The sequence below is a fragment of the Nelumbo nucifera genome, chromosome 3, assembly GCF_055504915.1.
Source record: "Nelumbo nucifera cultivar China Antique chromosome 3, China Antique-T2T, whole genome shotgun sequence".
In the NCBI taxonomy this organism is placed as follows: domain Eukaryota; kingdom Viridiplantae; phylum Streptophyta; class Magnoliopsida; order Proteales; family Nelumbonaceae; genus Nelumbo; species Nelumbo nucifera.
This window is the reverse complement of record NC_142651.1, coordinates 45,517,599-45,541,515: the sequence shown is the minus strand read 5'-3', so window position 1 is coordinate 45,541,515 and position 23,917 is coordinate 45,517,599. Positions and strand designations below refer to the sequence as shown.

Sequence of the window (23,917 nt, the reverse complement as noted above, 5' to 3'; positions counted from 1 at the left end):
TAACAACGATTTTTTTTTTGGTAAGAGACTAACGACGATTAATTTATTTTATTTTTGGTATTGGTTACTTGTCTTTGCCCCCAAAGGGGCTGTAATTCAATTCTCCAACATAGCAAGGCTCGAAATTGCGTCTCGTTTGGGGCTACTCAATTTTGGGTGCCAATCAAACTACCAACCATATCTTGTAGCTAACAACAAATTTGGGTCTTAAAAATGTTTTAATAGTCATGCACTATCATATGCAAACCAATGGGACATTTCTAACAACTAGTAAGCATGCACGTGGTAATTCTAAACGATGATAAAGATAGTAATAATATATCCAACATTTCCTATAAATTTTTATGTATTTTTATTTTTCATTTTTATATTTTTGTTTTTATTATTAATTTGATATAAATCACAAAATCCAAATCTGATTATATAAACACCTCATCCAAATATGTGATAATCGGGTCAAGTTGTGAAGTTTCAAGTATCATTGGCAATCCTACCAGCTTGGCTAGACTCTTCTTTTTGTAGTGTTTTATCTTTTTGGTGTATATTTTTTATTCTGTTCATTTATAAAAAAATGTAAGATTTAAATAGAAGGAATTAAATGAGGTAAAAATTAGTAGTTTAATTTATAATTAAATTGGGACTAAATTAAAAAACCAGTATTTTAATCAAAAGAAAGTTCCATAATGTTATTCATATTTTAATAATAGTGTAAATGTAGAATTATAGATGTATTCAATTTTTTCTACTATTTTTTGTATTTCTGTGTGTGAAAATAATTTTAATATATCGCACATACTTTTTATTTAATATGATAAATATGTGATATTATACATGTGCCTGAATGTTTTTTTTCAAAATTTATGTATTTTAATATTTTATTAATATTTATTATTTATTTATTGCATTAAAAGTTAACACATTTAACCCAAAAGTTGAACTATTTATTATCAGTTTTTATACTTCACTTTTTGTTAGTTCTAAATTATTTATTTCATTTTCATTATCAATAAAAATAATTATTGTTTATTACACTTAGGGGTGGCCACGAGTCGAGCTCGAATAACTACATACATTTTTTAATAATAATAATAATATAATTATAGAAAATAATATATATATATATAATAAAAATATTATAGATATAACATTTTTATTTTTATATATAATAATAATAACTAATTATTATAATTCTTAATTTTTTAAATATCAAATAAAAATATTTTCTATATTAATTTTTTTATTTTTATAAAACATTTTTCTCAAGTCGAGCTCGAGCTTATAAGCTTTTGACTCGAGCCTCATACTACCTTAGTGAGCTGAGCTCAAATATCTAGCTATTCAGCTCAACTTGGCTTGAATCCACCCCTAATTACACTTATTTTTTAATTTGATTAATAAAAATATCATAAATGTGTCTAATTTTTTCTATATTTTTTGTATTTTTATATTTTTATTTATATTTTAAAAAGTTTATTAACCAACTATGACTTCATAGGTTGATTATTTTGATTCAGATGGTTGAATTACTTAGCCAACACTTAGATAAAAAATGGTACTGCTTTTTAGTTAATTTTAAAATATATGGATTTATATTGTTAAAAATATTGACATAAATCTAATTAGTAGCATTTATTAGTGAAAAATAACTTAAACATATAGGATTTAATACCTTAAGTATAAGACTTAATGAGAGGGTATTAAATGAGGTGAAAAATAATAATTGAAATTACATTTTCAACCCTTATAATTAGAGATGTATTAAATACACACACATACATATATATATATATATATGTATGTATTTTAGTAGCCATTAAAGCTATCCAAAAAAAAATTTCATATTACATTCACAATTTTATATAACAAGTATAGATAGGGATAGAGTTAGACAATCTCATAATAAGGAATTTTGCAAATAATAGGAGTAATTTAAGAGATTTCTCGTTGGAGTGGGGGGAGATTGTGAGCATTATCGTGAAATTCCTTTTATTTTTGGGTAAATGATAAAGACCCCCCTATACCATGGGGTCTGTGACAAAGATCCCTTATACAAAGACCCTCCGTACTATGACCATGAGACAAAGACCCCTTTCCGTTATCCTTTCGTCTATCAAAGCCGTTACGATCCCTTGTAATAACCTAGACAAGAAAAACACTGTTCATCTTCCCTACCTCACATACACTAACAACAGCGGCGGACCGGCAGTAATCCCCTCTGCCTCAGATTCCTAGGTCAAATGGCTTAATTCGTTAATTTCCGGGGTTCCGACGTCTGCAGACGATCCCGTTGATGAAGAGGTTACGGACACCGAGTGGTTCTTTCTTGTGTCGATGACGCAGTCGTTCATCAACGATAGTGGCCTTCCTGGTCAGGCTTTCTTCGCGTCGTCTCCGACGTGGCTTGCCGGGGGTGAGAGGCTTGTGAGCGGGCGAGACAAGGTCAAATTTTTGGCTTGCGGACGATGGTGTGTATACCTTTGGCCAATGATGTGGTTGAATTGGGTTCGACGGAATTGATTTTTCACAGATTGAGAAAGCTTGAACTCGTGACAACCACAACACCATAAGTGGCTGAGCAAATAATTCTATCAGCAATCTCATGGCTCTGAGTATTTGAATATTTAGCTCTGTCTGCAACAAAACAAGCTATTCCCTGGAGCTAAGCTACAGAAGCGTATCAGATTGGGATTCTGGCCATGGAAGCCTGTATAAACATCACAGCTCCTGAGTTTTGCATTAGGAGAGTTAGAAACGGAGGTTTTCGCAAAGGAAATCCGAGGGACAGGGAAGGTAAATGAGATTTCGGGGAGGTGCAGTATCAGGAACTAGAGCACAAGTCACAATTTTAAGCTTTTGATCAGATGGGTCATTGCAGAAATCCAATCTTTCTGGTGGAGGGGTGTAGGAAGAGCTTGGAGTCATCAGATACAGAGCCACAGTAAGAAACCGGAGGAGATGGATGTGTTGTTGGAGTTGGGTTTTCTGGCGTAGTAGATGGAGTCACGTTTTCTGGTGTAGTAGATGGAGTCGCGTTTTCTGGGGGTGGTGGAAGCAAGGCCCTTGGAGATATGTAAGGTGATTGTAAAGCTGAAACGAATGCTGATGATGGTGGGGAGATGAGGGATGGGGAATTCAATAGGGATGATTCAATTGAGCTCTTTAGGCATTGTTAAAGCAAATCGGAAGGAGATAACAGGGAGAGATTTCTTACTACTTGATTGGCTGCTGCAGGAACTTGATGTCCTGATGGTCAGAGGCTTAGTTGGAACTACAGGACTCTCCTCCAAAGCTATGATATCTAGAGATAATGACTCTTGAGGAAGTTGAGATGAAGAAAATACAAGCTTGGTGGCAGTTGTAATATCTCAAAAATTCAAACAATGCTTAAAAACCAGAATCCTACAATAGATTAAAGGGAAAAGTACGGATAAGCCCATTTCAGAATTCTAAAATCCAGGCCAATCAACAGAGGACGCAAAGCTTAATACAAATAACAAATGGACTGTTGAGAAACTGAGTTTGGAGAAGACAATGAACAGTAAAAAAGGTAATTTGGATATTTAAAAAATTATTAACAGTCGGATGAATTTTTTTTCAAAATTAATTGACAGAATATTAATAGAAGGGCTAACATCTAAAGTTTAGGGATCTTTGTCACAAAAAAAAATACAGGGGACTTTATCACTGACCCATAGTACAAGGGGTCTTTATAATTTATCCTTAAAAAAATAAGGGAAATCTGAACGGACGTAGGGATCTGTCTTAATATTGAAAAAGTTAAATTTAAATGCCATTTTAGCTTCTCAATGGGCTGGCCTGGATTTCAGAATTCTGAAATGAGCTTATCCGTATTTTTCCCTTTTTTCTTTGAGATATCCCGCGTTGTGTAGAAGCCGGGTAACCAACTCATTGTTACACGTTTTATCGTCGTTTTGAACTCAAAAAAGTGATAGGGTGTGTGAGAGAAAAAGGCAAATTTCTCTGTGTTCTTGCGGCACTTTATACGGAGTTCTATTTTCCAAAATCGGGTAAGGAATGAATCGTCGAGACGATCCGAATCCCTTTGAGGAAGAAGAGGTCAATCCGTTCGCGGTAACCACCTTGGAATCTCTCTCTGTTTCTGTCTATCTATCAGTACTTCGTTTTTTAAATTCCTTTAGTTGTACCCTAATCTTCAGTTTTGCAATTCTGCATTGGCACTCCGTGTCTGTTTGATCTGTGCACTGTTGCTACTGGTCATTATTTTGATAGAGTCTTTTGGCTTTTGAGCATGAAATATGGTTAGATCTGGGTTTCAAAACGTGGCTGTGTAAAGGCTCCATGAAATTATAGTTTCGTTGAGTTTTGTCTCTCTCAGAAAGTTAAAGTGGACTGGAAATGGACTGAATAATTCATAGTTTATGGATCTGGTGTTTAGGAAAAAAGGTGGCTAAGAGAAGAAAGAGGGTTAATAGACGTGGGAAGTTCTATGTACTCTAGAATTGTGGAATTGTAACCATTAGGAGTATTTTGTAAGTAACTATTGTGAATGTAGTTGAAAACTTTCAACATATCTCAGTCTTCGCCGTCCACTTGGTTCTTCTTGATTATCACACTCCTTGGACTTTAAGAGTGTTTTTCATTTGCTATTGCGTGTTAGGTTCTCGAATGATTATATGAATAAGTGTTCTGTTTAGGTATTTTAGTAGAGAATTAACAATAAGAGTTAGTGCGAGGATACACATTCCTGCTTACCCTTTGTTAGACATTTTGAGGGTAAGTTATGAGTTTGTTTTCGTAATGGGATGCAATGACTGGGAGATAATTGTAGTTAATATGTTAACAAGGCTATTGCTTCTTAAGAAACATTCAATAAATTGGAGCAGGGCTGTAGCACACTAGCACTGCAGTATGATAAAAATACTGGAGTGGAGAGATATAACTGCTTGGCAAGTGGACTGTGACACTAGGGGATTAGTTCTTCAATTCATTTTTTTTTTCCGGTTGGTAGAACTTCATTTCAATTATAGGATAGAACAAAAGTTCAAGTTTTCAGAAACTCAAGAGGGAATGCAATAAGGAATGTAACTAGGATGTGTAGAGTCATACCTCCCGTTGTATGTTTTACTCTGCATTGAACATCAAAAGCTTGAAGCCTGAAGATAAGCTTTACTGAACAATTGTTGATGTGTTAAAACAGTCTCTATTTATGAAGGAATAATTTCTCTCCCAATTTGAAGATTTTCTATTGAAATTTAGCTTTGAATTCCTAAAATGTAAGGTAATTGATTGCTCTGACTAAACTCGAAACAGTCTTTCATTAACAAAATCAAATGCTTAATGATGGTGAGCTTGTTTCATAAAACTAGATTTCTTAACACCTAAGAAACTTCTAATATAACACATCCCTTTACAGCAAGTATGAACTGCATCCAGTCCTAATCTAAATTCTAAACAAACAAGAAATTACTAAAACTAGTAAATTGTGATTTTACCATCAGTGTTAAACTGTTGACTAGTAGGAGAGCCTGTGCATATGTACAGTTGTACAACAACTGTATGGATAACAGGAAAAAAACAGCATAAGAGTTGGGGTTCTTGGGGTAGGAGAGGAAAAATAAGAGATATAGGAGAGAGAAATTTCCAGAATGAGAATGGAGTGGAAGAGATAAAGTAGGAGTTTTAGTACTTGGGAATCAAGTCAGGGGACTGGTGGACTGTAGTGAGTGGTTATGTGCTAGAAAAAATGACAAATGAGAAAAAATAAAAATATGGAAAAAGGAGAGGGAACACATACCTAATCTCATGCATGGATTGAATTTCACAATTTTTTTTTGAGAGCATTATTAAAAATCATAGGGGGAGCCATGTAATCTTCTCCCGCTATAACATATAGTATAGATTACAGGATTAAAACCGTAATTAAAACAACTTTCTAGAAAGAATGAAACTTAACTATGCAGCCACAGTGTTGCATGGGCATAGACATGGGATATGGGAGTTGTATCCAAATTCCAATACATATCCAAGAGCCTGCCTTGGCAGGATGAGAAAACATGGACTCAGGGGTATTCTATGGAAAGGTATATACTATTATTAAGATGATCCATATTTTTTTGGGGATACAAAGGAAATGGATATATCTGCAAAAAAAGGGGTGTTAAGTGTTGATTTAATATGGCATTTATGTTATACCCTAGTTGTTCATTTTTGTCAAATAAGCTTGGAGATGAAAATGAAATGTTTTATAAAAGTTTCCTCAAGAAGCCATAGAGTGTTGGACTCTGACTGATGTCCAACATGGACATGTTGTCCATTTAGGACTTAGGAGAGTCCATGAATCACAATGATTTCTCATCAGTTTTAGCTCTGACATTTTTTTGATGAATGAAGATAATTTATTAATCCAGAAATATGAGGCAATACAGGAGACCCAAGAGGAGGTACGAGTTGTTACCTCTTCTAGCAAGTATTACATCAAATTAAAAAACAGAAATACCCAGAAATAAAATTACAGAGCAGCCCAAAATAAATGTTTCCTTGAAGCCCCTTGCTTAGCTAACCCATCTGCTAAGGTATTTGCTGATCTTCCCACCCAAAGAGAGGTAACAGTCATGTTTCTTGTGAGCTAGTTGACTTTCCTTGACAGGTCTCTGTGTTGCCGCATAGCTGAAGCTGGGTCTGTCAGCCATCCCACAACAATCTTAGAGTCTCCTTCAACTACCAAGTGCTGAACTCCTAATTGCTCTGCAATCTGAATACCTTGTACCACCGCTAAAATCTCAGCTCTATTGGAGTCTCCTATTCCCACAGGGCCTGAAAACAATGCTAAGATGTTTCTCTCCTTATCTCTCAGCACCCCTCCTATCCCCGATGGGCCTGGGTTTCCTTGGCTGCTTCCATCAAAGTTCAGTTTTGTCCATCCTTCAGGCAGAGGCCTCCACACTACTGATTCCCTGTCCTTCCTTGTATGGTTGTTAGCCACCGCTATCCAGTTTGTCCAAATATCATCAAAGGAGAATGTATGAAATAAGTCCATTGTTCTTAACCAATGAATTGCCCTAGTCAAGATACAGTCCTCAACAGCTTGAATGCTTCTTTCCTTTTCCTTGAATACCCTTGCATTCCTTTCTTCCCAGATTGTCCACAAGGCGGTTGTTCTAATACATCTCCGCATCATTTTTCCTTTTTATGTAGGCCACACAAAAAAGGAAGGATTGAACAACTGACTTAAGTCTGTGGACAGATTCCACCTACACCCAAACAAAGAAAAAATCCAACTCCAAATAGCAGTCGAAAAGGAACAAGATACAAGTAAGTGGGAGCAATCCTCACCACTAGCCCTACAGAGTACACACCAGTTAGGGGACAAACACGAGGAAGGCCTTTTCTTCTGCAAGCAGTCCAAGGTATTAATCTTTCTATAAAACACCTCCCAGCAGAAAATAATAATTTTAGGTGGAACCGGTCTAGACCATAGCAGAAAATAGTTTTAGCTCTGGCATTGGTGTAAGCGTTTTGTAGTCATGGTGTTTTACTTGCTATTGAAATAAAAGTTCTGAATTTCTTAAGATATCTCATATTGGGTCAACAATGTTCACTTTAATAGCAACTATTTTCCACAAATGATGATAGATTGGATGAGGATCAGAGGGAGGAAAGGAGGACTTTGGATGCTATCTCATTAGATCAAAGGAGGCAAGATCTTTGGCATCTATAGTGAACCTCATCACTTTGTATTCCTAGATCAGTCAGCTAAATAGCTAATAGTCTAGAAAGAGGGGTTTATAAATTGAGGGTACTTTATGCATGTTCACATTGGAATATTTGATAGGTTCACAAACAGCCCTGATAGAACTGAACCAAACTGAAGTAATTATACCAGTTCTGGTTCTGGGTTTTGCTCCCAATTATAATTGGTGAAGACCAGGTTTTACCGTTCTGAGCTGATTAAAACCCAATCCTTTTATGTATTTAATAATATATAAAATTATCATAGTTTTCTTGTAATTTTTGTTATACTTTATGTCTAAAAGGGTAAATTTCTTAAGTGTGTAAGATAATTTTAGTTAAAAAAACTTGTTTTATTAACATATAAATAGGTTTACTATTTACTGTCTTTTTATTAAGGTTATATTATCAAAATTGAAGTTTCAAATTGGTATATTACAGGTAAATGTAGATGCTAAATACTTTTTGAGAAAAGGTAAGGTAAGAATTTTATTGCATAATGAAGGACATTACGGTTCAACAGGTCTCATGGGTAGGAGTGCACACACAAATCCCACCCCAGCCAAAGAGCCACACTACAAGTTCCACTGATTTTCGGAGTTTAGCAGTAGAAATATATTCTGAGGCTTAAACTCCTTAGTTACAGAATCCAAGGTCGAACCTTGCCCAATGCAAATCTAATGAGATCTTCAGTGTTTCTCCTATTGCAGAATAGCCTGTTGTTTCTCTCTGCCAAGATAGTTCCAATTACCGCAGTAGGGATAACCTTCCACACAAACTTTCCTCTCTTACTCAGCCCTGGCGGGTTCCAACTCAATAACAGATCCTTCACAATCCTCGTCATTGGCCAATTTAGCCCAGCTGTACTGAAAAAGTGCCACCAGATCTCAGTAGACAGTGAATATGCAAATGGTCAACAGATTCAGCCACCTGGCCACACAGCCCAGAGTTCTAGTCCTGAAGGTGCACTCTTCTTCTCCACAAATTTTCCTTGGCCAGACATTTACCAAGCACAGAAGCCCAGACAAAGAAGTTCAACTTTGAGGAGGCGATTGGGTTGCAGATTTGTCTAGCTGGAAAAAAAACTCCTGCTTAGTGTCAGAAAGAAAGACTTAATAGAGAACTGTCCATCAGATCATCCTTGCTCCATTTCCACGTCCACTTGTCCACTTGTCTTGCATCAACAACTTGATTGTTGACCTGTTAGCCCAATTAATAATCAATTTGGTTCTTGGTCTGGTTTTATAGAACCAATAGGGTGTTGGTTCAGAACTGGGTCTTTATAGTTGTCTTTTTGTTTTGGGATTGGGTCCTCCCTTTTCTGGACCCGACCTGACCCATTGACAGCTCTATAAACAAAAGAACATAAAAGGGCCAGATATGAAAAAATAATATAGGATTTTTAGCAAAACATATCATGATTTTGTTCTTTACTTAATAAAAGTGCATGCATTTTCATATGAATTTAACTATGAATAAATATAAAAAAGCTTTACAAACACTAATTACTGTGTTGTAATACGAAATGAGACCTGAAAACAGATTTCACTAGAAAAAGAATGATAATAAGAAGATTTTGCCTGAAATGTTGTTAGGATTGCACATATAAGTGAAGGACTTGTCATTGCTAGCATGTGAGACACAATAATGTGACATCTGAAATTTACTGTCTTAGCTGTTGATCTGATGCTGTGATTTATTCAAAGATATCACTATATGGGAAAATTAATAATGAGATGTGAGTTTCTGCTGACCCTACTTCTATACATTTACAAGTTACAGGATTATTCTAATGTGCACTTCATAGATTATGAATTTATTTGTTTTCTATTGCTTTTTTTGATGCCACTTATGTGATCTCTTACAGAATGGCTCTGCACCTGCTTCAAAGTCACGGATTCCTTCATTCTTACCTCAATCCTTGGGTTTTGGCCACAAACATGATGCAACTGTAGACATACCACTAGATACTATGAATGTGAGATAAATTAATTAATTATATCCTCAAGTTACTCCTTGAAGAGCTGAGTTGTTTATAGGAAGGTATATTGATATTAGCAGGATCCTAAGAAAAGAGAGAAAGAGCTTGCAGCTTGGGAAGCAGATTTGAAAAGGAGGGAGCAGGTTATCCTTTATCTTGATGACCTAGTTTTTTAAATGCTTGTTTGCAATTACATTTTCTTTTTATAAATAAGAGTTTCTCCATGTTTTCTTTCCTTTAGGATACTTATTTTAAATATTATTATGATATTTAACATTTGCTCCTCTATGGCAGGACATAAAACGTAGAGAAGATGCTGTTGCTAGAGGTAAGCTTTAAAATTACATCCTAAGGTGATATTATATAGAGACATGCTTAGTTTCTCTCCTATATCTTTCTCTATAGTAGTTAAGGTGTGCTTTCTGATTTTGTCAATGCAGTTGGCATCCCCACAGATGATAAAAACTGGCCTCCATTTTTTCCTATTATTCATCATGACATAGCAAACGAAATTCCAATTCATGCCCAGAGGTTGCAGTATCTAGCTTTTGCAAGTTGGTTAGGTATGTAATGCATCTTTGTTATGTCTTCTCTTTGTTGAGGAAGTTTAATTATTTCTGTTAATCTTTACTTTAAATTATTTACCCTCCACACTTTTCAAAGAAATCCTGCCTAGTTTTGGGTGGGTTTGCCCTCTAAGGCTCTAATGCTTGCAATTCCCACTTGTTCCCTGGGCTTTTTTTTTTTGCAGTGCAATTTCATTTGTACTAGTCCAAATGCATATGAGTACAAATGAGAAGAATGCAAAATTTAGTTACATGTGCTTCAGGCTTTACCTTACTTTGTCTACACCACAAACAAATGAGGCAAAGTAGAAGTCATAACAAATTTAAAGAAGAATTTACATTTTATTTTCAGTCCCATGCTGTTGTGCCATAATAAAATTGCATTGTAAACAAATGACTCAACGAGACCCCAATTCTTTTTCTACTAGAACTACAGTCTTGAGGCAAGAATCTTTAAATAACCATTTTAGTTTCCTTGGAAGAGGGTGGGCCTTGGCGCTATGGTTGGGTTGCTCCTTTGCAGCTTGGGTGACCAGGGTCAAATCTTGGAAACAGCTTCTCTGTATGTGAAGGGGGTAAGGCTCTATACATCTGTTCCTCCCTTGATCCCACATTGGCGGGAGCCTTGTGGACTGGGTTGCCCTTTTTTAGTCTCCTTGGAAGTTGCAGCCAAGTAATATCTTATGATTTGGGGGACATGGCTACAAGGAGCAAGCATGCCAATATGGATATGGACATTTGTTGATAGGAGTTTGGATGTATGCATATTGTTTTAAAATACAAAAGAAGAGAACTTTAACCCTTTGAGTAAGTAGGTAATATACCTTTATCTTCAAGCCTTTTTTGTTGATAATAAATAAAATGGAATTTTATTAAAGAAAAAGCTTAAGGAATTTGGTCAAAAGAGAAGCAAATTCTGCAGCCGGTACACTTGCTAAACAAGGGGTGGGAAGGAATGATTTATTTTGGGCTGTACTGTAATCTTTCTCATGGGGAGGGCTAAGAGTGTTTATCCCTCCCCCTTTTTTGTACTAAATTTCTTATTTTAATAGAATTGGTTCTATTATTGATAAAAAAACAAAAAGCTTAAGATACACAGCAGAAATAAGAGGATGATGAGGTAACATCCTGACAAGAAAAAAAAAACAAAACAAAACATGGATGTTAAAGTTTAAGGAAACAGAAAAGAAAGACCCTTCTGACCTTTCCAAAGTGACCCAAAAATCAGATCCAAATGAATCTTTTTGTATATTAGCAAAATCTGGTGAGGTCAAGATCCAGTCTAGCACATTTATTTCCTATTTCCACGTAATGCCTCTTCCTGCTTTTTGTTTGTCTTTCAAAATCCTTACTACTTTCTTTTTTTGATCAATAACCAGAAACTTTCATTAATTAAAGAAGATACAAGTGAACATCCTGGTGAGAGATAAACTCTTTCAACTCTCTTAACTTTCATTACTTTCCTTCCAAAAATACAGCTCCAGAAAATCTTTCCTTACTTGCTGCCTTGAAGCACAGACCATCTTCCGTCTCATGGTTCATGTGCTGATCTTCACCTTGTACCAATAAGGAACAACTTATGAAGAAGGCAATGGCCTATTTATTGTTAAGAAATTGAGAATAGTTTTGAATTCTGGTTCAACATGGTGGAGGGCGAATTCGAAGTAGTGGGAAGGTGGAGAAAGGAAGCATTGATTTAAGCAAAACTTTACAAACTCGAAGAAGTGAAAGTTTCTGGTGTTCTTGAAGATTAGAGAATAAAATTCTGTTTTGGGAAGATCTATGGGTAGGGGAAACCCCACTTAAAGACCAATTTCTTGATCTCTTTGCAGCATCAAATCTCAAGGGGGAAGCTATATCCATGTTGGGAGTACTGTGTCCAAATGGTGTGAATTGGAACTTGGGCTTTAGGAGGGGACTAAGGGAAAATGAGTGTGAGTCTTTAATCCTATTGTTGGACCTTCTAGGGCAAATCCACTTGGACCCTTCGCTGGAAGATTCTAGAATCTGGGTAGGCTCTCCACACGGTCTCTTTTCTTGCTCTTCTTTCTTCAGAGTACCCCCAACCCCCTAGGTGGGGATTTCTTTGTGAAAGAAATTTGGTGCACGCTTACTCCCTTGAAGATTCAAGCCTTTTGCTAGGAAATATTCCTTGGTAAGGTAAACACTTGTGATATGCTACAAAGAAGAAGGCCATACATTTGCCTTTCTCCTCATGTGTGCTCTTTGTGCAAGTGGTGAGACCCTATCTCATTTAATGATATCCTATTCCTATTCTTTTGTGCTTTGAATTTGGGAATTTGTGCTTCAAATTCTTCGAATTTGACAACAAAAGAAAAGAGAGATGGTAATGTGGAAAGCAACAAAGGCAACAATTTGTTGGGTAGTATGGGAAGAAAGGAATAACAGGATTTTCTTGGAAAAAAACAGAACAGTAGAGGAAGTGATTGATAGCATCAAGGTGAAAGTAGCTCATTGGGTAAAATCCTTGGATAGCTTTCAAGTCTTCTCAATCACAGTCATTGACTCATTGTAAGAACCTGGTCTAAAGTAGCACAGTCATTGAGAGTAAGAGATAAAGTAAGGCTGGAGCGGAAACCACCAGAAGGCAATAAAGTGAAACTGAATTTTGATGGGAGCTCCTTTGGAAATCCGGGCCTTTCAGGAGTAGGAATATTCAAAAATTCTGAAAGGAGGATATTGAGTATGTTCTTAGGACCGATTGGCACCGTTCTGAAGGAGTGCAAATGGGCTAGCTGATTGTTTAGCAAAACAGGGGGGCATTGAGACAACAATTATTTTGGGCTGCATTGTAATGAGGGATAGAATAGAGTGATTAAAGGGATCATCAGTCCCATCACCAAGTTGTATAAACTGTTTACAGTCTGAAATTTAAATAAAATACATGTTTACTGATCAGCATAGTTTTTAAGACGATGTTAGGCGACATTGGGGCGTCTAGGCGATAAAAAGTTTATAGTATAAAAATCTAATTTTTGGCTAGTTCCCTAGTTTTATATACCATTCAGCATGTATATTAATTGAAAAAATAGCAATTCTCTTTATTAAGAACATTAAATTTCCTCTAAAAATGTGGCAAATCATCACATCTAAAAGATAAAAATCTTTTACATATATTAATTTACTTATTTTCAAAAATAATACTGCTATAATAAGGATTTAATAGAGAATGTCACATGAATTAGCAGCTAAAGAAGGTCAACTTTATATGATAAATATTCAAGATGGAAAGTAAAATAGAAAAAACAAGGATGGGGTTTCTGTTTTATTTAATTAGAGAGAGAGAATAGAAAAAAAACAGAGCCTCTTTATAATTCTATTCTTTCTTTCTTTTTCTCTCCTCAAAATCCTTTGTTCTTTCAAATTTCAATAGTAAAACATTAAAAGAAGTGTGCAGTTATGGAAGGAGCCCGGAAAGCGAAGGAATTGAACATCAAGAAACTTATAATTGAAGGGGATTCAAAGGTGGTGATAGGGTGGCTGACCAAAGAACAAAATGATCTTTGGAAGTATAACAATGAGAAGAGGAAATTCAAATGGCTGGTGCGGGAGATGGAAGTTAAGACATGTTGGATTAAGAGATCAGCTAATTCCCTAGCTGACGGTTTAGCAAAACAAGGGGCAGAAAGGGATTCCTTGTTTTGGGCTAAGTTGTAATGTTAGTGTCCTTGTATCTTTGTATTTTCTTCTTTCCTTTCTTGAAGTTCTTTGCGACTCTTGGAAGATAAGTGTGTTTGTCTTCCACTTGTAAATTTTCTAGTGATGAATTAATGAAAGTGTTATTGATCAAAAAAAAAAAAAAGAAGTGTGTGTGTGTGTGTATATATATATATATATATATATATATATATATATAATAAAATGTATTTTAACACATACATTAATAAGATACAACAATATAAATGATATTATAAAGGTGCCTGCCTTGTCATTTTTGTCGCCTAGGCAGGCACCTAGTTGCTAAAAGTCAAGGCGTTTGGGCGAGGTGCCCAACCAAGGGCGCCTAGTCGCCTAGGCGGTGCCTTGACAACTATTCTGATAAAAAAAGAGCCATGGTGTATCTTCAAAAGGAGGTAGCAGCTTGGCTGAAAGAATTCCTGGATGTAGCTTTAGTCTTGAGGAAGTCATAGGCCTGGAAGAACTCGATAAAGATAAACGGAAAGGTATTCGTAGAAGAGCTACGATTCAATAGAAAGGGCTGGTTTGTCACAGTCTCAGAATGGTTTGGTGAAGGTAGAAAACAGATGATTTGTGTCCCTATGGGAAAACAGAGCAAGGGGTGGGTACTGTTTGTAAGGGAGTTGCACAACTTCTTATGGAGGAATGAAGGAAAACCAAGAGATATCCAACCCAACCAAGCATCGGAAAATCAATCAGCTATAGACGGTAATAAGGAAGCTCTAGAAAGTGAAGGTCCAACCTATCAGAACTGGCATAAAAAATGTGATACTTGCAAACAAAAGAGTAAGTAGGTGCCTAGGTGGGGTTGTGTTGTAGAGGAGATTAAACGAAAGCTGAAAGTGGAGGGGTGCTTCTATCTTCAACCGTTTCAAGAAGACAAGGCGTTGTTAGAAGTAGACAACCTTGTGGAAGAAATACATGTGTTTCCCATCCAAACGTCTGAAGGAGTAATGGTGATTAGTCAGTGGTGTTCAAGTGCAAATCGTGTAAATCTGACAGAAATATTCCGCCTAAAAGTGCTAGGGCTCCCATTTCATCTTTGGTTACCCAACAACTTCAAGAAAATCACAGCTTTGTGCGGAGGAGTCCTGGGAGATTTGGATTTGTCCAATCTCAGTGCAATAACGTTGAAACTGGGAGGAGTTAGAATAGAAACAATCCTGAGAACAGTGAAGCTAGAAATAGGTGAAATGCATGAGGTGGTATGGCTGTTGTTGTCGGTGGAGGAGAGACTTTGTAGAAGCTTGCGGGAGGCAGAAGATGATGACATGGTAAGGATTAAGGAAGGGGGAAGTGTGAAGGAGAAGTTTGACCATTGGTGCAAAGAAAAGGTAAATGTTCAGACCATGGATTCGAAAGAGGTTGGTCAGAATTCTAAAGAGGGACTATAATCTGGGCCATCCATTCCAGATTGTGGGGTTACTAAAAGATCCTATACTGAGGTGGCAGCCGGAGGGGGCGACATAAAGCATAAAAATTTTGAAAGTGTGCCAAAAACCAACTTGGGGGTTAAACCGATTGAACCAAACAACCCAACCCCAACTTATATTTTAACCGGGTCACGTGACCACTTAAAAATGCAAGTGAACAGCCCAACCCAAAGGGTTGGAGATGGTAGTTGGGGTCTACCGTTGTCTAAATTGACCCCTGTAGCCTCCTTTGTTGTTGTGGTTTTTGAAAAACCCTCTCAAACCTCTTCCTAAAGCTCCCAGAAGCGCTAGTATAGGAGTCGCCCATGCGGATAACAACTAGAAATGGAATCTGGTGGCAAAAATGAATGCTACAACCCTAAACAAATCTAACCCAAAGTTTAACAAGCCTGAGCATGAAGATTCTGAGGTAGAAGATGACTGGGAAGACCTAAGGCAAGATGATGTGTTGAGTCAAAACACGAAACTAGCATTGGAAGCACCCCATCCACTAAAACATACAATTTGTGGAACAACGAGCTGATAGGAACACAGATCCTGTTTGGAGAACCCTCTAGCGAATCCGTGTCGGCCCCAAAAGAAGAAACAGTCGCAAGCACTGCCTCACTCTCAAAGGCAGTCCTAGTTGTAGCCAACAATGATCCAGGAGAAATTCTAAGGGAGAGACAAGCTCAGGATATTCAGGACAGGGACCCAGGTGTTAGCACTAAAGAAAACAAAGATACATAGGAGGAACAGAATTCGGATGCTATCCCAACTTTGCTTGTCAAGGACTCTCACTGAGTGGGTTTGGATCAAAGGAAGGAAATGGACTTGCTGAATCAGGGAATCCCTACACTCTCATCTCCTTTTCCACCTTTTGTCCCTTTGCTTCCTTCTGAAGAGGTCTAATTTATGTCTTTCTGCCTATGCAGGTCTAGCCAAAGCCCCACCTGCTAAGGAACTCTCAATCAGAAGTGCCATAGTCTTGGAGTCCGAGAACCTGTTGGTTGGTAGGGTAGAGGAAGAGAGGGCTAGAATTGTATCCTTAATCTTGGAAAATCTAGCTGACCCGACCTTAGGTTTGGAATGTGCTGATGTTAGCCTAAAGCACCCCATTACCCAGACGAAGGACTTATTTCCAGCCCAAAATGAGATCTTGAAAGGAGTAAAGGAAGTCAAGTGAGGAAGGATGGGATAGGAGTCAGGATGGCAGGTAAAAAGGCAGAAGGAAAGAAAGTTTACCTAAGAAAGAAGAGTAGGCAAAGGAAAAGGAAAACAAGTGAGATTGAGAGGCTTAAGTGGAATAAATTATGAGAAGGAGGAGAGCAAGAGTGTGAAGAAAAGAAGAGGGGATTGTTGATTAGTACTAGCCCAGGGGTGTCACAAGTTATTGCTATGAAGTATGAAGACAATAAGTTGGAATGTAAGAGGACTAGGAAGTGCCAAGAAGAGAAGTCTAGTCAGATATGTGTTCAGGAACAAAAAACTAGACTTGATGATGATTCAAGAGACCAAATTATCAGAGCTGAACAGAAGGTGGATAAGGAGCATTTGGGGAGCCAGGGGTCTGAGCTGGTCATATGCACCTTCATGGTGAGCTTTAGGGGAAATTTTGACCATATGGAGGAATAAGGAAATGGATTGTGTGGAAGAACTGATTGGTCAGTATTCAATCTCCCTAAAAATTAGAAGAAAATCAGATGGAAGAGAATGGGCCTTAACAAATATGTATGGTCCTAATTCTTACAGAGACAGAGAGGCTTTCTAAGAGGAATTATGCGCTATTAGGCGTTTGTGGGAGGGTCAATGGTGTGTGGAGGGTGACTTTAATGTCATCAAATACTCGGGGGAAACAATCAACCCAAACCAGGGCCTCACTACTAGCATGGGGAAATTCAATAGGCTAATTGACTCCTTGGAATTGTGAGACCCCCCTTACTTCAGGTGGACTATACTTGGTCAAATTTTTAACCCCCCAATCTGCTCCAAACTGGATAGATTCCTCATATCTCTTGATTGGGAAGAAATGTGGGGATCCTTAATAGCAAGAGGGCTACCTAGAGTTACTTCAGACCACTGCCCTATTTGTATTGAGAAAGAAATCCCAGGGGGAGGCCCTTCTTCGTTCAGATTTGAGAATATGTGGTTTGAAGACCCCACATTTAGGACTAGGTTGAAGGAGTGGTGGGAGGGATTCAGACCTCTGGGGAGGCTGAAATTAATAGGATTTGCTAGGAAATTGAAGAGGCTAAAAGAAAAAATAAAAGATTGGAATAAAGCCCATTTTGGAAGGTTAGAAGAAATAAAATATAATTTGGTGGGGAGGATAGGGAGCTAGATAGGAAAGAGGCTCTCAGAATTATTTCAAAAGAAGAAAGAGAGGAAAGATGGAATCAAAAGCAAAAACTAGAAGAGATTTTATGAAAGGAGGAAATTTGCTGGAAATAGAAACCAAGGTGTTAGTGGCTATTAGAGGGGGATGGAAACACTAAGTTTTTTCACTCTCTTGCAAATGGAAGGAGAAAGAAGAATTTATTCCTTAGTGTAGAAGAAGAGGGTCAAGTGGTAAGAGAGAGTTAGGAGATTACAAGGATTTTTGTAAATCATTTTAAGGAAATTTTCTCAAGTCCACGTGGAGTGATGTCAAACTTGCCAAAGTTGGAAGGGGATGTTCTATCAGAAGAGCAATCACTCTCTCTAGAAAGGAGATTTTCCATGCAAGAAATCAAGGAAGCAATTTTTTCAATGGATAGGTCCTAAGTCCCTAGGCTGGATGGCTTCTCCATGACCTTCTATCAAGAGTGTTGGGATATGGTAAAATCAGACATCTTGGAAGTCTTTAATGAATTCTTTTCCAAAGGGGAGTGTTTACAAAATTTGTTCAAAGGTCTTATCAGGAAGACTAAAAAAGGTGTTACCCTCGATCATTTCTCCATTCCAAGGTGTTTTTGTAGAAGGAAGACAGATTGTGGATCAAATCTTAGTGGCCAATGAATGCGTCATTGAAAGAAGAAAGGGTAGAGAAAAGGGGCTGGTTTGTAAAGTAGATCTAGAAAAAGCCTATGACTTGGTTAATTGGGAAGTCCTCCTAAAAACATTAGAAATATTGGGCTTTGGAGTTAGATGGAGATCTTGGATTAAAGGGTGCAAAGGATTTCTTCTTGGCTAAGAGAGGAATTAGGCAAGGACATCCCCTATCCCCATTCCTGTTTACCCTAGTGGCAGAAGTTCTAATCAGAATGGTGGCAAAAGCTAATGGTCAAGCCCTTATTAGAGGATGGAGGGTAGGTAGAAATTAAGCAGTTGTTATCCATCTCCAATTTGTAGATGACACCATCTTTTTCTATGAAAGAAATGATGAGGTAGTGGTGGAAAATCTGGAGGTGTTGTTGTAGAATAGTTTTGTGGGAGTGACAGGGCTAAGGATAAATTGGACCAAAAGTGGTATTATAGGGGTCAATTTGGAGGAAGGAGAACTAATAAGATTTTCTAAGATCTTGGGTGATTAGAAGCTGGCCAATTAGTTACCTAGGTCTACCTTTAGGAGGAAACCCTAGGTCAGTTGGATTTTGAAAACCAGTCTTATAAAGGTTTGATAGGAAGTTAGCCATGTGGAAGCAGTGATTTAAATGGCACAACGCACAGGCGAGGCGCATTTTGGGGTATGCGCCTCGCCCAGGTCCTAGGCGTACCCCTTTCAAAAGGTGTGCGCTTTTTTTTTTATTCTAATAGCTGGGCTGGGGCTCCGCCCCTTGATCCCCGACTATGCCCCTCAAGGCAAGCTCGAACAAGTCCGAAGCTCCGAGAAACCCCTATTTTCTAATGTTGTTCATTCATTCATTGCAATAAATTATCTTCTTAAAAGGCAATGAAAGTTATAAAATCATTATTTTTTATGTGAGAAATAAGAATTTCAGACCCTAACATAGACTTGTTCGGGCTTGCCTTGAGGGGCGTGGTACAATGGCGACTCATAGAATCAAGAATGCAATATGTTTTACATCACATTAACTACTTGAAGCAATGCAATTAAGGAAAAAAAAGAGATTATGGGTTTTACATGCTTGAAAATGCTTTATATGTTTGCTTTTATTTTTAAATTTTCATTTGAATACACTTTACATGTTATGTTTATGTATTTTAATTTTAGATAATAGGTTTTTTAAATCATTTATTTTAAAATTTAAGTTGATATTTTTTATTAACAATATGTTTAGTATTTTTTGCATTTTTTTTTTGAATTTTCTGACTTTTTTATTTTTTTAGCTTTTTTTTTTGTAATTTTGTGCCTTTCTTAAAATGGTGCATGCCTGGCCTTACACCTTGCGCCCTAGGCGCAAATTGGCCCTTGTGCTTTTAAAACACTATGTGGAAGAGGAATTATATCTCGTTGGGTGGAAGAATAACCTTGATTGGAGAAATACATGAGAGATTTCCTTTGGGATCTAGGAGAGGAAAGGAAGGACCATTTGATCAAGTGGGAGCATGTTAGCAAACCTAAGGAACAAGGGGGTTTAGGAATTGGGAAATGGGAACATCCTGATAAGGAACACAACTCTACTAGGTAAGTGGCTTTGGAGCTTTCCCTTTGAGAGTTACAGACTATGGCACAGAGTGATTGAGAGCATTCATGGGGTGGATGGAAATGGCTGGGATGCAAAAGTTTCCCCTCATGGTTCTTGAAATTCTCCCTGGAAGGCAATTCATGAAATTTACCCTACTTTCCTCAATTCCATTCGGTTCGATGTGGGACAAGGTAATAAAATTTTGTTCTGGGAAGATCTTTGTGTAGGGGAACCCCACTTAAAGACCAATTTAAGGGGGAAGCTATATCTAATTTGGGAACGCTGTGTCTAAATGGTGTGAACCAGAACTTGGGCTTTAGAAGGGAACTAAGGGAAAATGAGTGTGAGTCTTTAATTTGTTTGCTGGACCTTTTAGGGCAAATCCACTTGGACCCGTTGCTAGAAGACTCTAGAATTTGGGTAGGCTCTTCAGATGGTCTCTTTTCTTGCACTTCTTTTTTCAAAGTACTTGCATCCCCCAACCCCCTAGTTGGGGATTTTTTTGTCAAAGAAATCTGGTGCAAGCCTATTTCTCCGAAAATTCAGGCCTTCTGTTGTAAATTTTCCTTGGCAAGGTAAACACTTGTGATATGGTGTAGAGAAGAAGGCCATACATTTGCCTTTCTCCTCCTGTGTGTTCTTTGTACAAGGAAAGTGGTGAGACCCTATCTCATTTAATGACATGTTGTTCTTTTGTGTTTCGAATTTGGAAATTCTTTTGTACATTCTTTGCTGCAGATGGGCTCCCTCTCAAGATGTGGCAGGACTTTTCAACTATGAATTCTTAAGACAACGAAAGAAAAGAGGGGATGGTAATGTGGAAAGCAACAAAGGCAGCAATATGTTGGGTACTTGGGTAGTGTGGGAAAAAATGAATAATAGGATTTTCTTGGAAAAAAGCAGAACAATAGAGGAAGTGATTGATAGCATCAAGGTGAAGGTAGCTCACTGGGTAAAATCCTTGGACAGCTTTTAAGTCTTCTCAGTCACAGACATTCTAAGAATCTGGTCTGAAGTAGCACAGTCATCGAGAGTGAGAGAGAAAGTAAGGCTGGAGTGGAAACCACCAGAAGGCAATAAAGTGAAACTGAATTTTGATGGGAGCTCCTTTGGAAATGCGGGACTATCAGGTATAGGAGGAGTAATCAGAAATTCTGAAAGGAGGATACTGGGTATGTTCTTAGGACCGGTTGACACTGGAAACTCACTAAAGGCTGAACTTTTGGCATTACTACAAGGTTTGAAGCTAGCCAAACAGATGGGATACAGACATGTTGAAGTGGAAGGGGACTCAAAACTAGTCATTTCCTGGGCAGCAAACAACAGCCATACCCCAACATGTGATTAGGGAAGTGGAGAAGATTGCGAAGGAGGTTGAGGCTGAATTTCAATGGGTCCTAAGAAGTGCAAATGGACTAGCTGATTGTCTAGTAAAACAAGGGGCATTGAGACAGCAATTATTTTGGGCTGTTTCCAAGGGATAGAAAGAGTGATTAAATGGGATCATCAGTCCCATCACCAAGTTGTATAAATTGTTTCTAATCTGAATTAAATAGAATACATGCTTACTGATAAAAATTTTCTAGGAGGGGTGGAACATTATTTAACTGAAGGTTGGTGGATTAGTAGCTTGTGGTTAGGGGTTAATTGGATGTTGCTTGTGTTAGTGGTGAGTTGTTTCAGTTTCTTGGATTGTATAAATTGATTATATTGTTGAGTAGAGCAGGAATGAAGGATTCTGTTTTAGGAGGTCAATCATGCCAAACACCCTTGAAAATTTCCCATTTTTTCCTCAAAATTTCCCATTTTTCTGTTAATTTAAGAAAGTACATGCCAACCACCGCAAAATATCTTACCAGAGAAAAAGGTGTGTGTGTTGGAATGCATTAAGATTTTTGAAAAGCTAGGAGCAAGAGAAGGTACCTAGGGCTCTAAAGCTCAAAAACTCTAGAATCAGATCCATTACGGAGAAGAAAAACTGGATCAGGCGAATCAATAAGTTATGCTGTCCAGAATCCAGATATGGATATGGACATGGGCACAAATATAGGAAACAGGGATTCTACTCTCCATTTTCTTAATTCCTAGACATGGATATGGTTATGGGTATAACAGTACAAGTATCTTGTGTAATATGCTTATATCATGAATTTATATCTAGTTTTTGGAGGTGAATGTCATTTCTGAAGACTTGTGTGTTGCCATATTTAATTAAGTTTCTAAATGAGCAAATTTTTTATAGCATAACTTGTTAAAACATACCACTTTTACATAATTCAAAAGTTTTAATGCTATAGAATACACCTAGAAGTATCCATGCAGTATCTGATCTTGTAACTGACACCTGTACATGCAAGTATGGGTATCGGAGAGTGTCATAATTGATGAATGAAACCCATAACCTTATCACTCTCAAGGTCTCTAAGACCTGCAGTGCAAATACCAAAGGGTGGCTGAATAAAGACAATACTGGGTTATGGAATTACAACAATGAAAGGAGAAAGTTTAGATGGCTGGTTAAAGACATGAAAGTTAAGACCAGTTGGGTGAAGAGATAAGCTAATTCATTTGCTGATGGGTTAGCTAAGCAAGAGGTGGCAAGGGAATCTATGTTCTGGGGTCAGTTGTAACTCTAACTTCTATTCATGGGGGCTCAAGCCTCAGTTGGGGAGATAAGAAAGTTTATCTCCTTGTTTGTAATTAATATTTCTGATTGATTAATGAAATGTGTTATTGATCAAAAAAAAAAAAAAAAACTATGCCCATTGAAGATGGGGTTGTTACTTACCTCTGAAGTAGTATTCTAGAATTTTTGTTGCTATTATCCAGTTCTACAGTTGTATAGTTTCATGTTAATAAGTGATGCATCTAGTTTTCTTAGTCAAAGGATATGTGAAGTTTACTGTTTACCTGTTTGTAATAATTTTCCTTTCCATAATATAACTTCCCTACAACCATGTTTCAAGAGTAAATAATTGTTAATAGTTTTCTTGCAGGTATAGTTCTTTGTCTTGTGTTCAATATTCTTGCTGTGGTTGTATGTTGGATTAAGGGCGGAGGTAAGTTGTTCTGGTTAACAACAAGTATTCATTACACTTGAGAGAGTTATTTTGATAAATTTTGTTTAATTGGAAGCTCCTGAGAATAGGGTTTATGATCTGCAGGTGTCAAAATCTTTTTCCTTGCAACAATCTATGCTTTACTTGGTTGTCCTCTTTCATATGTCCTATGGTACAGGCCTCTTTATCGTGCTATGAGGTAACTTTCCCAATTATTCACCCATCTTTCTGGATCATTTTGCTGTCTGTGCTAGAGGATGTTATATATAGAGCACCTTAGAGCTAGTGTTCATTCTTCTTAGACCAAACTGTTAGTGGCTAGAGTTTCCATGTTAGAATGTTCTCTTTTTTTAATTTTTTTGATCAGCAACACAGAAATAATTTCATTAATTAGAAAACAAATTATGGATACAAGAAGTCGTGAAAGAATCCAGCTTTAGTAAACCAATCCAAAACAAATTTACAAATGAGCCCAAAACATGTGTTCTTTGAATCCTTGCTTAGCTAAGCTGTCTGCCAAGCTGTTGGCAGATCTCCTCACCCATCTCACACGGATTGACATGTCCCTTTACAGCCGTTTAAATCTCCTGAATTCATTCCTCAACTGCATGTCACCCCTTCCCCCTTCTGCAAAATGTTCTCCTATTGGTGGAGGCCTACCTAAGGTCCTTGGTTTTATCCTTAGACCAAACCGTTAGTGCCTTTTGATTTCAGAGGATGATTCAGATCTTGTGGGGCCAATGCTTTTTAGATTGTAACGGAAAATTTATTGTTAAATATATATTAAAATGTATAAAAGAAGAGGATAAGAAGTCCTATAATATCATAGGGCCTGTTTTAACTTCTAGTAGTTAATGTGTCTGCTGAGATAGGAGACACAGATTAAGTTTTCTGCATGGTGTGGCTGTATGGATTTAACTTT

General features: G+C 37.3%; 1 protein-coding gene across 5 annotated transcripts in view; it reads left to right on the top strand.

Moving 5' to 3' along the window:
* Positions 1-3,643: 3,643 nt before the first annotated feature.
* LOC104611433 (secretory carrier-associated membrane protein 4-like) overlaps positions 3,644-23,917 on the top strand; it is a 31,548-nt gene continuing 11,274 nt past the window's right edge. The window contains exons 1-8 of one of the 5 annotated variants that reach the window (XM_088900653.1): positions 3,969-4,092; positions 9,386-9,448; positions 9,578-9,688; positions 9,769-9,834; positions 9,986-10,019; positions 10,132-10,254; positions 22,933-22,995; positions 23,101-23,194. In XM_088900653.1, coding sequence (XP_088756779.1) covers positions 9,683-9,688; positions 9,769-9,834; positions 9,986-10,019; positions 10,132-10,254; positions 22,933-22,995; positions 23,101-23,194 — 386 coding nt within the window. In that variant the 5' untranslated portion in view covers positions 3,969-4,092; positions 9,386-9,448; positions 9,578-9,682. Of the gene's footprint in view, positions 4,093-7,256; positions 7,389-9,385; positions 9,449-9,577; positions 9,689-9,768; positions 9,835-9,985; positions 10,020-10,131; positions 10,255-22,932; positions 22,996-23,100; positions 23,195-23,917 lie in introns of those variants that run through there. The other 4 variants (XM_010278465.3, XM_088900651.1, XM_088900652.1 and 1 more) reach the window with 4 other exon arrangements.